This window comes from Drosophila nasuta, chromosome X, assembly GCF_023558535.2.
Source record: "Drosophila nasuta strain 15112-1781.00 chromosome X, ASM2355853v1, whole genome shotgun sequence".
Taxonomy (NCBI): Eukaryota; Metazoa; Arthropoda; class Insecta; order Diptera; family Drosophilidae; genus Drosophila; species Drosophila nasuta.
This window is the reverse complement of record NC_083459.1, coordinates 9,474,677-9,491,703: the sequence shown is the minus strand read 5'-3', so window position 1 is coordinate 9,491,703 and position 17,027 is coordinate 9,474,677. Positions and strand designations below refer to the sequence as shown.

The 17,027-nt window shown below is 36.6% G+C and overlaps 2 protein-coding genes across 8 annotated transcripts in view; one reads left to right on the top strand and one right to left on the bottom strand.

Annotated features, from left to right (window-relative positions):
• Positions 1-17,027, top strand: part of LOC132796313 (A disintegrin and metalloproteinase with thrombospondin motifs 12) — a 41,627-nt gene that overhangs the window by 19,108 nt on the left and 5,492 nt on the right. The gene's annotated exons all lie outside the window — the stretch shown is intronic.
• LOC132796316 (myogenesis-regulating glycosidase) lies at positions 119-11,155 on the bottom strand. 7 transcript variants are annotated; one of them, XM_060807448.1, is made up of 7 exons: positions 10,580-11,155; positions 6,566-6,726; positions 3,557-3,725; positions 2,591-2,686; positions 692-2,525; positions 468-632; positions 119-295 (listed from the first exon to the last, which is right to left on the bottom strand). In XM_060807448.1, exons 1-6 carry the CDS (start codon positions 11,036-11,038, stop codon positions 496-498), a joined length of 2,856 nt encoding a protein of 951 aa, XP_060663431.1. In that variant the 5' UTR covers positions 11,039-11,155; the 3' UTR covers positions 119-295; positions 468-495. The 7 variants fall into 7 exon arrangements, with proteins under 7 accessions (XP_060663431.1, XP_060663430.1, XP_060663432.1 ...); XM_060807447.1 differs by lacking the exon at positions 119-295 and having other exon boundaries at positions 304-632; XM_060807449.1 differs by lacking the exons at positions 119-295; positions 10,580-11,155 and adding an exon at positions 7,021-7,116 and having other exon boundaries at positions 304-632.

Here is a 17,027-nt window from a genome sequence, read left to right as displayed (position 1 = left end):
TATTTAAAAAACAAAACTAATTTCATACCATGAAAGTAGCAAATTTTTTAAATATATATTAAATTTCAAAAAGGGCCTACAAATTTGCACTTAAATAAAATACCTGACAAAAGTATTGTTGATCAACGTTTAATATATATATATATTTTTTATATAATTTTCGAAAACGCTAACTATTCTAATAGTTATACAGTTGACTTTGGGCACATGAGCGTATGAAGATATCGTGCTTAAAGCGATACATTTGATATATCTAATTCGATCCGAATGCATGCCGGGCATATAACAAATTGTACTAAAAAAACAAAATATATTTAGAAAAGGCAATTAATATTAGCATTACTTAATGAGAAACATTATAGATTCTAATGATGTATGTAGTATTATCTATGATCGATCTATAAATTGTATTGTATTTTTTTAAAATAAGCCGATAAACATAATCATAATAATTATAATAATAATACACAGTTATATGATGGCGTGATTGTTTAACTAGAAGCGCGTGTTGTCCGGCATTTTGCGGAAGTAGGCCACCTTATCCTTGGGCACTCGATAGCCATGCATCCAGCGGCTGCCCTTGCGCAGTGATCCATCGATGCCATCCTTCCACACTCCCTGCGGCAAATACACTGAAAGAAATGATCATCAAATTAGTGAATCTTGTGAGTGATTAACGGAAGTCTATTACCTTCGCGTTCCTCGCGACCTGCATCGAGAATGGGCGCCACAATGAGCTCCTCGCCCACGGAGAACTCATCGCTGACAATGAGACAGGCGGGATCATGGGGATCCAACATCCACAGAGGACGCACCAGCGGCAAACCCTCCGTCATCGATGAGTGCAAATACTTGTTGAGCAACTTAATCACCACCGTTTGTCGCACATTCTTCAGCTCCTGTGCAACGCGGGTCACCAGCTTGCTCTGGTATTCATCGGGCAGATGACTGAACTGCATCACAGGCAAAAACGTGGCCAGCTGCAGCCAACGTATGAAGAGCTCCATGTCGGGCAGCGGCGGTTGCGCCAACGAGTAGAATGAAACCATTTTGGTGAGCGGTCGCTGAAGCAGATAATCGCCGCCAATGGCGCCGGGCAACACAAACGGATAACCGATGACGCCGTAGTTGAGCACAGCCGCGAGCGTTTCGCGGAGTCCCTCCCACGTTGAGTTCGCCGGCGGAGTGCTGACAAATGTCGGTGGCTTGGGTACCACACTTGCCGTCGACACCGCCATGAGTCCGGCACTCTCCAGGCTCTGGGTCAACTTGCGTGCATACTGATCGGGATTGTCGAGTGGCTGGCGGCATTGATAGTAATGTGGCAGATTGTAGCCAGTGCCCAGATCCAAATAGAAACTCTTGACACCGTACTCGTCCTTCAGGCGCTGCAGCTTCTCCAGCAGCCAGGGCACCGACGCATTGTTCGTGATGTCCAGCACACCGGCGCTGGAGCTGCTCTTGTAGCGGGTGAGCGCCGGGATGCTGCGCTCCGAATGGCGTTCATAGATGAGCAGCTTGCGAGCGACGGCATCCTTGAAGTTGGGACTGTCGGTACTGATGAACGGCTGGATGGTGAAGACCACCTTGAAGCCACGGCGATGCAGCACAGCGATGGTATCATTCAGCGTGGGAAATCTCGTGCGATCGACGGTGAAGTCACCGATATTCTCCTGCCAAAACTCATTGATCACAATGTGCCCCAAACCGATGGCAATCGCATTCTCCGAATAGTCGCAAATGATCGATTCATTAAGTGAGTCACGATGCGCCTGATGTGGTATCTGCCACACTGGCTCCGCAAGCAGCGGCTCCAGCTCCTCGGTGACGCCATTGAATAGGGGCTGCTGTGTCATCAGCATGTGGAGACTCCGCATATCCTCCGTCGTGCAAATCTTATAGTCCAGCTGCGGCAATTCGGTCAAACGATTCACGAATGTGAAATCATCGTTGGCCGCCCGCAAACAAAACTGATTCTCGGTGCGATTGATGCCAAGCTGCAGCGGAGTGCGTTCATTCACCTGCATCGCCACGCCAATGGAGTTGATGAAATACCGCTTGACCGCATTGCCAAACTGATGCACCTTGTGATCGCCACTGGCATAGGGCATAAAGTCAAAGTTGGCATAGCTCAGCGACCACTCCTGACCCTTGGTAATGCCGCCTCCAAACCACAACCCATTGTCCCGCTTCAGCTCATAGCAATCGGTGGGCAGCAGGCCGGGAGTCAACGCCTGCCACTGCAGCGTGTAGCAGCGAAAGACTTTCTTGTCCTCGAAGTTCATGTGGAGCCTCGCGATTCCGTTCCATTCGATGCACACGCTGCCATCGCTGCGCCGATGATCCTCGAGGCAGTGAAACGGCGCCGTATCGCTGCCTAGCGTCACTCCCAGATGACCCATTATCACCTCCTTGTCCTCGTGGCTGAGTATGCGAAAGATGCGATCTTTTGAATTGAACTTGATCTTCTGGAAATAGCTCTTCGTCAGCACCTGCTGATGGTAGGCGACATAAGCATAGCCAATCTGCAAGCCACAAAGGTTATTGCTCATTAATCTTAACATAATGAGAGTATTATTAAGTAACTCACCAGAAAGATGATGATGAAGAACATCATGATCACAAAGATCTTGATCTTGTAGTCCTTTGTCTCCCGCTTCTTCTTGCGAATCAATTGTGGAAAGGCCTTTGGGAAGAACAGACAACAATTAGTTAACTATTGTAATGATATTGTGTGTGTTTTTATTTCAGTATTATTTGAAATTTCTCCCCTATCTTCTTTCTCACGGGTTTACTTTCTTTCTTGTCTCAAGGGTTTTATCACCTTTTGCACACCTAATTAGCTCGCCATATCAGTGTAGTTGCCTTTCTTCTGTCTTTCCCTCACTTTTTTCTAGGTACACCCTTTCTCTACTTTTCTCTCCCATTTTGAATACACTTCATTGATCATTTTCCTATTTATTTTATTCATTCTTCTATGCATGCTTCTGACATTTCAAAACGTAACTCCTTGTATATCTTTCTCTACTTTCACTTCTCTCTCCTTCATTTCACCCTTTTTATTTTCTTAACTCACCTTCTTAGTTGTCGGAAACTTATTTATGAATGTTGTCATTCTTCTGACTTTACCCCATTTTTTCTCCGATACACCTTTCTGTACATTTATTTTTACTTACATTATTTTTTCTAAATTTCCCTTCATAGCTTTTATTCCTTTCGTCTCTAATTTTCTATTTGCATTCTTCTGATTTTTCAATACTTTTCAGCTAATCTCTCATTGCTTTACATTTCAATCCACTGCCCTTTTCTTCCCCTATCATATCCATAAGTATTCTCCTCTTAGTTTTGATAACTTCAAATTAAATTTGTTATTCTTTCTATTTTTATTTATTTCTTATTCTAGTTTATTGCTTTACCTCTTCTATTTTGGTGTCTTTCATACTCTCTCACTTTTTTTCTATAATACCTAACTTTATCTTTCATTCTTCTTGACTTTACTTTCTATCTCTCTCTGTTTTTCCATTTGCCATACTTTTCACCAACTTTTTTTGCTCACCTGCATTTTCTCGCGCAACAAACTAGCCAAGGAGTTGACGCTGGTGATGGAGGCCTGGTTGCTTGCCACGCTGTGGGTGTCGAAATCACTTGCCAGCATCTCCTTGCTGTTAAGTCGCAGGGCGGGCAGCGGGGCGATGGAGGCGCGTCTTCGGCTGCGAAAGCGATCGCTAAAAAAAAAAAAAACACAATAAGAAAAGCATATACAATTTTCTTGTCTGTGAATGCCCAATAAAAAATACTCTTTTGACTATCTCTGAGTTGTGGTAATGTTTATGATCATGATCGTATTGCTGATAAACGATATTCCCCAGTGATATTCACCTATCAAAGTGCTGACAAACGTCTTATAAATAATGAATTATGCGACTCAGATATGAGTAGTATAGACAAACGCACATAAATATTATTAGATGCTCTTCCAAGACAAGTATTTTGTTTCTTTTTTGTGACAGTTGTCTATTCCCGTATCTCAACTGTCGATTTCAGACCACTAAAATAATATAATATATGACTTCAAGTATTGACGTATAATGAATGTATCTTTGTGACGCTTAAAACAAATGTTGAAACCTATTGGATCCTTAGGTATACATTTTGTTTTCTATAAGAAATATATAGATCTCTTAAATTGTAGCCTTGCAAATAATAAATAAACCGACTGCTCTTGAGAAGTAAAGTAAAAATACTTTAATCTTAAAAATATAAACAAAAATATTGTTGCGAAACTTGTAAATTTTAACGAGGCGTGAGATTTGTTTCAATTCTTATTTAGCCTGCGATTAGGTGTAGTTAAGAGCTGTTCTTATCGTGCTCACTTATCTCTGATTGTACACAAAATGAATAATCTCTATGGTAGTCGACTAAATGATACCCTGCAATGCATTGGATTGGAGTGCGGAAACTTCGATGAAAGCCTGTTTAATGTTGATCATTGCGGCGTATGAAAACAGAAGGTCGAATGGATTATTTGTTCATTCAAAAGCCTTGGCGAAAAGCAACTTGATGACCCATTTTGCGTATTGTTTTCTTTGTAGAGTGTGAGTTTGTTACTTGGGGCTTATCTTTATGGCGACTTTATGCAAATGCGAAAAGTTCGTGGCACAAAACAGAACCGTTAATGGATCATAATAAACATGCTCGTAATTGATAAAGGCCTCTTTAAGCTTCGATGTGTGTACAATAAGTAACATATAAGTATTTATATTCGTATAAACATATAAATATTTGTATTTACTCGTATTTATTCTCGCATCCACAGATCTCTCAATGTGCAACGTGTTCGCGATAAGGCCATAAATAAATGTTGTGTGTTGCCCCACAAAATTAGCACATTTGACGAGCAGAATATATATGTATATAGTTAACACAAAGACGACAACAAGTACGAATGTTACCTGTGTAACAAGTAATTATAGTAGTATTATAACTATTTATATGTATATTTATTTTATGGCAATCGAGTCGAGAAATGTGCCTGTTGTGTGTTGCTTTCTCTCCGTTGTTATCACGCCTAATCTCAACTATCTACTGAGCTGGGAAGCTACTTTAAGATATTAAAATCCCGACATCTCAGTTATGTACTTATGTACATCTCCGTAGAATAACACACACACGCCTCACATCAGTTCAGTGCTATCTCCATACAAGTACATGTACATTACATTTATTCGTTGTTGCAATCAACAACGTTTTCATGAACGCCAACACAACAACAACAACGCTTGATTGTGTGTGTGTGTGTGTATCTCTGCCTTTCATTTACTTATCAACAACGAGCGAGATTTGCGTTTACCTTCATCTCCGCTCTCCTCCAACACCACCCACTGCCATCGCTATGACATTAATTCGCTTAAACTGCAAAATTACTCACAAGCACGCACAAACACACACATACAGTTGCGTGTCATCTGTGTGCGAGTTTTAAAAGCTGTTTGTCGAAACTTTTGCTGGGGGATGAAAGCGCAAGCGCAACATCTGTTAAAGCTCACTGTTTGCTGTTAACTGTGCATCCGACTGTTATTGCATTGCTGTTGCGCTGTTAGTTAACAGTCGACTGTTAAACGGTTTTCAATGTGCAATGTAATCAACTTTGGCTGCTTATTAATTCAAATATTCATTGGGTTTCTTTTTGCATTGCAATGAATTTGATTTATTTAATTAATTTTCTTTTTTGCTGATGTATCAGATATCAGCGTCTCACACTTGCACAAACAGGTTATTTCTATAGGAAATAAATTTCACATTTTTCCAACTATATTTTCGAATGGTCAAACCTTAATAATTTCGGCGCAAGCTTTGTATTTGACAACTTTTCACTGTCTGGACACCGATTAACAACGAACTTGTGCTTCAACGTCCGTTTGACTGCATTTTAACTGTAAATTCAACGTGGGAACAGATTTTACTGTGGCTGGTATGTTAAGAAAGACACGTTCAAAAATATTCACATGCCACCGACCCCCTTTCCCCATGCACAACATTAAATTTGAAGCCAACTGGCGTGTCGTTAATGTAGTTTAAACAGAGTGAGTACAACTACAAAAAAAATTAAATTAATTAATTTAATTGCAAGCTGAACTTTGGCATGAGGCGAGCAATGATCACTGTCTGGCAACGTATGTATGAATAATTACAACGGGAAATGCTACAAAATACCCAACATTTAATAATAGGGTATGAAAAGCATATATTTCACGAGTATAAAAACATTGGCAGAGTAATCGACTTCTGGATACCCTGTACAAAATGCTAAAGCATGCAGAAAAAGAAAATGATTTTTTTAATGAAGTTATTGCTTGAGCTAATGTCAACGTTTTCTGAAAAGTATTAAGAACACTTTGTTAGCAGGGCATTTGACAGTCTAGCAAGCTCTCCTGGCAAACTCTGACTAATTAACACTTGTATGTCAAGTGTTATTGAAAAATCTTAACTGAACTCAGAAAACTGAAACTGAAACGGAAGGTTTTCGAAATTAAAGAATTCCGTGAATGTTCGTTGGATAACTCACCGATAAACTGGCTTCTTGGCATTGCCAAACTCATCGCTGCTATCGTCGTCGTCGCCGTTGTTGCCATCATCCTTGTGATTGCCATTTGCATTCCCTGAATCGGGCGTCAGATTTACCGCTGTGGGCGTGCCCATGCTCGAGGCGGAAACATCGTCGACAATCTGCATAAGAATAGCAACGCATAAAACACAATTATTATCAACAGCAGCAGCAGCAGCAATTCATTTTATTATTTTGGTCAGATATCTTGCAGAATGAGGCGAGGCGAGGCAACGTGACGTATGCGTAATATATCAGCAGCCTGTCATATGACGCCTCCTGCCTGTTGTTTTCTTTGCGGTAATCACTTGAGATGCAACAAAAAAACAAAAACCAGTGCAATCCAGCGACAGAACCAATATTGATCAGTTCGCATCCAGCAGAGATCGGTTCGATTTGGATTTTGTAGTACCTGCCTTGACCGCGATTAGTTGAGATGTTGCATCCTCATCATCTGCACTGAAGTGGTCACTGGGATTCGGCGAACTCATCGCCAGGAGCACAACTCACAAACTTAATAAAAATACAAAAAAAAAAAAACAACAGATCACTGACTCCAGAACGCAGTTCGTCTGCTGCCTTTGCCGGCTGCTTGATAATTGCTCGAATATTGTATTAGAAGTGTCGGTCGGCTTTGCTTGAATTTGCTATCTATGTGTGTCTCTGTGTGAGTGTGTGAATGTGTGTTGGTTTAATCACTCGACGTCGAGCTTCACAGCTACAGCTACTACGAATACAAACGAGCTTCTCTATGACGAACTCGAAAGGGAAGTAAATAATTATCACAGAGCGGACGAATCGGTTGTAACACCACAAATTCAAAAGAGATGGCGTGTGTGGTTCATCAAAGGCAGGCTTCACTGTACGCGTTCCTGAGTAATTAATTACATCGCTTCAGCTTCAGCTTCGGCTTCGCATTTCTCACAATTTCATTGAGACTTTTGCCAACCGCGCGCGCGGCTTTCCTATTGCAATGGAGGGCAGCACAAGAAAGAATGAATTAAATACGAGTACACAAAAGAATAATGAAAGAAATGTTGTATATATTTTTGTCGGTATATTATATATTCTAAACTTCGATCAGTTATCGTGTAAAATAATCAACGTATTTCCCGCAACACTCAAATATTTTAGGGTATGCCATTTATTTTTATTGCTCATCCATCAAAGCGCGACGTATACATCAAATATGGTAAGTATTATTATTTATTTCGACGCAAAACACTCGCGAGACAAAAAAAGATTTGCTTTTGGTTTATTTAGGGCCATTGGCTAAACATGCTAATTGGTTAAGTGCTTATCCAGGAGAAACACACGCACACAAATACTTTTCTAAATTATGTTCAACCAAAAAAAAACTGAATGAGTTGTCGAAAATTAATCCGAGTTGGGGATTCACTATTAATACATATATATGTATATATAATAATCACATTACTTTTGCAACTTGTTCGGCAACTTATTGAGCACACCTCGCGGCAACCACACATCGACTCTCGCCATGGAATTTTGATTTTGATATGTGGCGAGAAATTGCCGTGGCAGACCCATAAATTACTCAGCTCAGTTGACTTTGGCGTGCTTTATAATTGCAGCCGACTAGATTTAGCATTTAATCTAAACTACTTCCCATAAATTACAGTCTATCGGGTCTTGGACATTGTTCTCATCGCTGTGTGTGTGTTCCCGCAGGTGTAAAATATCAACCATCAACTATCTCCGATGTCTGCTGACAATTTAATTATCTTTTATAAACCATCCCGCATTCGATAACATCGATCAAGGGGCAAGTGTTGAGCAGTTATACTCTTCGTTTTTAGAAGTGTTTATAAATATTAAAAAACAAAAACAGTTTTTGCTAAATATTAATTTCTATTTCTGCAACTGAAAATCAAGCAAATATTTCAAGCTTACAAGCAGAACATTTGTAATTAAATTTGCAAAATGTTCATTTCAATTTAGCTGACAAATTAATTTACTGGCTTTGTTTTAATTGCCCGACTGCAAACGCTTGGATTTGTCATTTGTCTGTTGTGTTGCATTATAGTATTTGAAATTTTAATTGCAGCTGGTTGAGGCGTCTAAAGAAATTCAAATTTCGTTGCATACTTTTGGGCTGCCGCACTTCGGATGTAAGTCGAGCTTATTAAGTGCATTCGATATGTTATAGCAAACCCGGAATTGCAAAATTTCCATTTTCTTAGCTACAAAAAATTACTTGTTTTGTGGTATAGAAAATACTTACTTTCTGGTGTTGGAAATACTTGTTATCTGCCATAGAAAAAAAACACTTTTTAAATATGTATAAAAGTAGCAATACTTTTTCTTGTTGAATTTAAAATAATAAAAGTTGCAGTTTCTAAATTTGTTTCGAATTAGAAATACACGTTTCAAAAATGGTGATATTCTTGTTTAAGTGAATTAAGCATTAAAAAAATTTAAATAGATTGTCAACCAAAGCAACTAAGACACTACTGCAGCAGTTTTTTTTTGCATAGGAAACCATTTCCTACATTTTCTTTAGACACAAATTTATAATACACTTTTCCTCTATGGGCGATCGGTATAAAAACGTCGAAATTTAACAACCAAATGCAATTTTTATCACATTAAGGAATAACAAAAGTTGATAAAAAGAAAAGAACATTTTAAACATAATCCACATTAAAAATTGGTTATTTAATCATCAATCAAATCATCAATCACTATAGTAATATAACTATTATAGCCTTTACGATGTTTTTTTTTATATTAATTTGGTTTTATTTGCAGAATAATACCGCACTGTTTTACTTATATTCAAAATGAGTAACGGGTATCTCACAGTCGCGCACACTCGACTGTAGCTTTCTTACTTGTTTTTAATTTCTAAATAAAAAATAATAAAAGATCTGCAATCATTTTAACTTTAATAGACCATTAACAACGCTTACTTACACTAAACAATTATAGTCTTGATTTTGTTGCATAGTGTAATTATCGTAACGCAATATTCTATTGTGTATTTATACTCTAGAGTAACAACTGCAAGCGGCATGCATTACTTAAGAAAGTTCAGATGCAAGTTTTATATGAACTTAAAATAAATTAACACGCATAAAAATAATAACCTGAAGATCTGGCTAATCTGATTGCAATAAGGAATTGTGTTCGTTATTATCCGAGTTTTATCTTATCCAATGGCTTTTATCATTTTCTGAATAAGAATTGATGAATACCAACACTTTAAATAAATAAAATGCAGCTTATAGCATTTGTAATTGATATCGAATTTGTATAATTTCGAAACACAACTCGAAAATTTCGCACCGCAATCTTGCCTTGAGTTTAAATATTCCAACTCAAGTCACTAATTGGGCATTGCGTAAATATTGCAGGGTAATAAATAAATCATACATGTCGTAGACAAACAAAAATTTTCGCTGACTATTTGCAATTCACATTAATTACAGTCGAAGTGTAAACACAGGTGAAAAGAGAACAACAACAACCACAACAACAACAACAACAATAATAGCATTAGAATAGATCAAATGCGTCTCGCTGATCGGCTGATGACATGATGAGAGGATGAGCTGATGGCATGATGGCATGATGAAATAATGCATTGATGATGATTTGAATATGGCTGGAAAAGCGTTTCACTGGCATCAGTTGCGTGTTGCGCGTTGCGAGTTGAGTTGTCTTTAAGTTGTTTCCAACTCAAACTGAATTAGCGAATTACTTTTTTTTGGTGGGAAGGGGTAAACTACACTCACACACTGTGGCAGAGATAACACTTAATGAGCGTTTTATGATTACTTATTTTTATACTTTTAATGATGCCAACGATGATTGCTCAACACTTTTGGCGACTGTGCGAAAAACCCGTTTGCAAGATATAACATTTCAGTTCAGCTCTGTTCGGATCGGTTGACGCTGTGACTTGAGTTCAGTCAGAACAATTGACAGCTACATTTCGACTACACTACTCACACTTTCCGTTTGGCTCTCCTCGTGCAACGCCTCTTGGGCCTGCAGCTGATGCCGTCGCCTCATCGCCTCCAACTCCAGCGAATTGATGCCCGATGGCATCGAGATGGAGTTGCGTCGCAATCCCGGACCAAAGTGTTCGCGTTCACGCTCCTTTTCGTTGGCCGGCGGCGATGGTGAAGGCGTTGGCGATGGCGATGGGGATGGCGTTGGTGCTGTGCTTGGCTGAGCGGGCAACTCGTTGATCACCAGCAAACGCGGCAAATCCACATTGCGTCGCTGCCCCAACGAAGGTTTCCGCGAGAGGCGCGTCTCTATCGCAGTAGGTGGCAGCAACGGCTGTTGCTCCTTCTCCTTTGGCTGCTCGTCATCTTCATCAGCGTAGGGCAACTCCAAGGGTAGCCCATGCTGAGCGTTAAGCGCCTGCGCAGCCAACAGCGACTGCGACTTCGACTGCGGCATCCTGCGAGCAAGGAGCACACACGATATGGAATGGATCCAGACAACGACAATGACACCGACACCGACACTCTGACTCTCTGACACGTGCGCACGCGAACGCAAACCGAAACGAAATGAACCCAAAACCCGTCAACAGCGTTGAGAGCGCGACGTTGAGCTCAGCACTGAGGGCAAACTATGGTGGAGAGGGAAAGCAGGGGAAGGGGAGACGGTCGGGGGACTACTTGTAGAGGGTGGCAATAGGTAATAGGGTTATGAGCCATAAAGCCGCCGTCGATTTGCCTTTTAATCATCATCGTTATACTATACTTATCATTATCATCCCATTCCGTTGTGGGCAACGATTATCGCCAGCACTGATTACGTATGCGACGCGTTGTACGCATCGCTTTTAACTGGGCCGCCACACACACACACGCACACACAGTTCATTTTTGTTCCCCCGCTTTTGTTTGCCAAATAACATTGTTTATTGTTTATTGATTTTGTTAATTAAATTCATTTTTCGCCCCACAAAACAAGCTCTGATCGCTCTGTTTTGTCCACCTAATTACCCAATATCCCTATCGCTCTCTCTCTCTCTCTCTCTCCCTCTTCCTCCTTCTCTCTCTCTCTCTCTCGCGCTCTTCTGCTACTCACTATCTTCCTCATTCGCCCTCGATCGCTTAACGTCTACGGTTTTAGGCTGTTATCAGTGCACATAAAACGCTAAATCGCGCCAATTGATCAAATAATACGAACAACCTACAAGCGTCAAAGGTTGTCTATACTCTAACGAGTTAAACATTCACACTTCAATGAACTTCTTCGATATATTTTTGTTGAATTTTATTAGTTAAGGGTTACAAAATTGCTTTTAAACTGTCTTAAAAACAATTTTGAATTTTTTAGGTATCTTTTTCTTTGTTGGTCACAAGATTATTTACAACTTTATGATCGTTGGTCTTTTTCAAACAAAACTTTAACTTATATCTTTTGACTTGTGGCTTATTAATTTATTCTTTTAAACTGTCTTAGCAATAACTTTGATCTCCTTTAAGCAAAACCGTAAATAGTGATTATTCTTGTGATTTTTCAATGAACAAATCAAGCACTTAGAAAATAGATATATAGTATGTACTTAAGGAGAAATATAATACCACACTGATCTTTTTATAATAATCTATTCGTTTCCATAATAATTTTAAAATGTATAATATCGATTGATAAAAAGCAAAAATAATTATCATGCATAATCATTATTTTTTATTTTTTACTTACCAAAAATTATAGTTACTTTTATTTTGCTACGAAATTTACTACAAATTATTTGTTATTAATGATGAAAATGAAAAAAATCAACTACATATTAATCATTATTCCGTGATTTTTCGGTCTCTGCTTTTAAGTACTAAGAAGCATAATAATAACAAAATGTCTTCTGCAAAATTGCATTTCAAAATGTATACTAAATTTCTCAGCACTCTATTAACAAATTTGCATTAGAAAGCGACTTAAAAACAATTCAATTAACTCAATTGCTGTTGATAACAGGGAATTTGCTATCCTAAACATTATACAATAAATTCACTTAACGGCTATTAACTAGATAAGTAACTACTTGACTTTCAAAGATTTATAATGTTTCAATGTTTTAGAATGTTTTAAACTCAAATTTGATTGAGTTTTAAATATAAGCCCAACAATTTTTTAATGATGCAAAAATGCAAATACAAAATTAAATTTTTGACTACAATTTTAAATTGTAACTGAAAGGTAAATTACCTTATATACATAACTTACTTATATGAAAATATAATATTCACTTTGTATTCGTTCTTTTATAAAAACTTTTTTACCATTAAACATTGAATCTATCAATTTAAAAGATTTCGCTTACAACTAAAGGGTATCTAACATTCGGTGCGATTTTTGCGTTTTTTGTTTTGTTAAATAATAACATGTGTTAACGCTTGGCCAAGAGCGGAACAAGGGACCGCGGCTTTCCCTGATAAGTTGATTAGCGTAGCTCTTTACATATAAGCCAATCGAGCGGGGCTATAAAACGAATTCGCAATATTGTGCTAATAAATTCCTGACTAATAATTCTGCGCAGTGAATTGAATTGGATTGAAAATAGATTGTAATATGGATTATGGCTATCTCAAACCACATCAGATTCATGAACATACATATAGTACTAAGTTACTTATGTACAATGGGCTGTAAGCGCAAATTTTGTAACCAAACCGCAAAATTTCATTTTGAAAAGATAATTGTATTTTTAACAAAAGTTTAGTGAGCTATGAATGCTAAGTGAAAATGGTTGGCTTACAAATTTTTCATTTAAAAACTAATTGTAAATTGTAATTGTAATTGTAAATAAATTTAAAAATTTGAGATCAACAAAGAACTCAGAGAACACGCAACTCTGCGGACTTAAATATTGCAAATGGTGGATCATCTATCATTAGAGCTCTTCCTAGTAACTTTAGCAATGCGTATCCTGTGAAAATGCGAAAGGATAAATCAGCAGCAATTAGAACTCCAGTAGTCACCTTCTGAATTAGTGGGACTATCCCCTTGGGCGCCAATTTAATATTTGAAATTAGAAAGTAACTGACAAGAAAAAAAATAAATCTGTTAAAATTTAAAAATAATTTGTTTTAATATTCTTTTTGTTTTTTTGCCATACCTCTGCAAAATCCTTAAGTACCTTGCAAGGATTGACCAATTTGTAATCAGGATAATTAACTTTATTGATTGTCATTCAAGGACGTTGAGGATATTCCTGTAAAATTAACCATCAATTTTTTCAAGGGGTTGGTATAGAAAAATTGCCAAATAGTATAATATATCAAAATTCCACTGTATCTTGGTCATTTGAAGGGCGATCTTGCTATCCATGCTATATTTGGCACAAGGATTTGTCTTATGACGACAAACAGAGTAGTGTCCTAAATAGGACGAAAGTCCTTACAGGACTCGAGATATAACAACATTTTTGAATACAGAGAAATGCGTCTTTAGCGGCCAACGAAATCCTTTGATGATGCCAAAGGACATTCAAATCGTCCTTATAGTTCTCATGTTTTTCTAGGCCTACGAACTGAAAATTGCAAATGTTGGATCCTTAGATGACGCTACATTTTTTTTAATGCCAATCGATAGAGATGATTCTTGCGATCTTAGCAATATGTGCCCTTGAAAGATGCGCCAAGATTTGGCCAAATTAGGATCATTATTCAAATAATCAGCATGCAGAAAATATTTTTGTTGCATACTTCTAAGCTTTTTTAGCTCCCTATATTTACTTCTTACCTTCTGTTAGTACTTACCAGGTGATTTCTTGTCTTTATTAAAAGAAGTTTCGCCTCCTCTTTAATTCAGTTTTTTAATAAGTTTATCTATTACTTTTTAAATCAAGAAACAATAAAATCACAAATACTACCATAAAGATGGAGAACCTAATCATGCGCCTTGATGATAGGCAACATTTATTTTAAGTCTAAAATTTATCATTAATTGAAAACTGAAAATGTAACCTCGTGTTTTGTAAGCTTCTCCAAGAAGAGGGTTCCCTAATTTCACAAGTGCCAAGAGGTATTAAGTGCAGTTTTTATGGTCTATAAAAATAAATGAATTATTTTTTAAATGAACTTCAAGACTGATAAAAAATAATACAAATAAAAAATAGACCATGAAAAACCATTTTATTTTAGAAGCTCCAAATTTCAAAACATTAATATTAAAAATATTTAATAATATTTAAAGGAATTAATAACAATCAATTTAAAGAATTCGAGACACAAGGCAAGAAGCTGCACTAATCAAACCCAGAAAAGAGCAACTCGTGATTTTGAAAAGGGGAAAAATGCAATCTTTATTTTCAATAAATTGGTAATTTGTTTAGTTTATTTTTTTTTTGTTTTGTTCTCCACGGCTTCTTTGCGTTTCGTTTCGTCTCATTTGTTGTTGTATTTTGTATGTTTGTCTTCTACAATTTGTTTCTATCTCTTGTGTTTGTTTGTTAGCTTGCATTAAATTGTTTCGTTTGTTTTTTTCAGTTTCAGTTTCACATTTTACTTTACATTTTAACTCGCAGACTGCTGGCGGGAGGTTGTTTTTGTTTTGTGTGTATGTGTGTTGCTTAATTTGGATACTGACTGTACAGTAGATGCTCGATATATGGCTCTTGAGACGCCGTCCAGCGATTGCGTTGAGCGTAACTTGTTAATTATTGAATTAGGCGCATATTTTTGGTTTTTTTTTATTTGTATTTTGATGTTTATTTCATTATCCATTTATGTTTATTAAATATGTAAGAAAACATTGGATATTCATTTTTATATGACGCTTTGCTTTTGTTTCAATCGATTTTTAAGGAATGTTTTTTTTTGCTTGTTTCTTTCATTAATTTTTTTAATGTGTGAATTTTTCTTTTAATTTGTATTTATTTACTTTATTTTGTTAGCATATTTCATGATTTTTGCTTTTCGATTTAATATTTAGAAATAAGTATATGCATATGTTTGTTGCTTCACTTCGCTATCCGTTTTCATGTTTTTGCAAATGCAAAAACCACTTTGAAGCCTTTGCTTATGTATTTAATTAATGTGTTAACATTTTTGTTTCTTCTTGTTTTCTTCTTCATATTTTTTGTTCAATTGTTGCCGATCTACATATCTTTTCTAACAAAACAAATACAAGTACAATTACAATTACAATGAAAAAAAAAAAACTTAGGGAGAAATAGATAATAAACATATAATAATATGGAATATACATAATTAATTAGTTGTACAACTAAGAACGTAAAACGTTGCTACAGTAAATGGCCAAAGAGCGTTGCGATGCGTTGCGTCTAATTGTGATTTCTCAATCTGCTTTCATTATTTTCATTTGTTTTTTGGGTTTTTTTTTAGGTTTTTTGCTTTTCTAGACGCAAGTTTTGTGACAAAAAATTTTGTTATGGTTTTTGTTTTTGTTTTGAAACACAGTTCGTATTACACATTACATATTACAATATGCCTTATGCTTGCTTAGATAATTCGAATAAATAACTTTGATACAGAAATACAAAGCGTTTTGCACTACAAATACAATTATACAAACGAAAAGAAATGAAAACAAGTGAAAATCATATAGAGTGAGTGAGAGAGAGAGAGAAACAATAGAAGACAGCCAAAAAGAGAATGACAGAATGAGAATATACTCGTACATACATAATAATCATATCATAGTGGTAAATATAATCATAATAATAATTGTGTAAATTGTAAATATCACAAGCAGACGTCACTTGCATCGTTGATAAATGTAAATATACATACATATATGTATCTATGCGTGTGTGTGAGTGTATATATATTTATATATGTATGTGTGTGTGTGTGTGTATGTAGAAATATAATTATGTGTATGTGTATGCTTATGTAGCTGTAGCTGTCTCGCCGTGTCTCTAAAGTGAGTTCAATTTTGCATTTTCTTGTTTTCGAGTTACAATTCAAATTTAGCTTGTGCCTAAGTACTATGTGAGTGTGTGGGTGAGTGAGTGTGCTTCATGTGTGTGTTTATGAACACTAAACTACATTGCCATCAGATTCAAGTGTTACTTCAATTTCAATCACACACACACACACAGAAACACACTCTTGCATATATTAACGGCTCTTAAATGGTTACTAACATTTTCTATTAGAAAATTAGAATGAGTACATAATGTCAACATGTTGTTTCGCTTTACAAATCATATTCCTATTCAATATATATGTATGCACTAGTATATATGTATATCAATGTTCATCTATATTAAGTTCTATTAAAATTGACTTTTTACATATTCATTTTGCATGTTCAACGAGCACAAAAAAATTACACAAAAAAAAACCACATACATATTACTAATTTGTAATGATTTTTGCTATTTGCTTACAATTTACATATGTGTGTGTGTGTGTGTATATTTATTTATTATAATTATTTTATGTGATTTTGCGATTTTTCATAA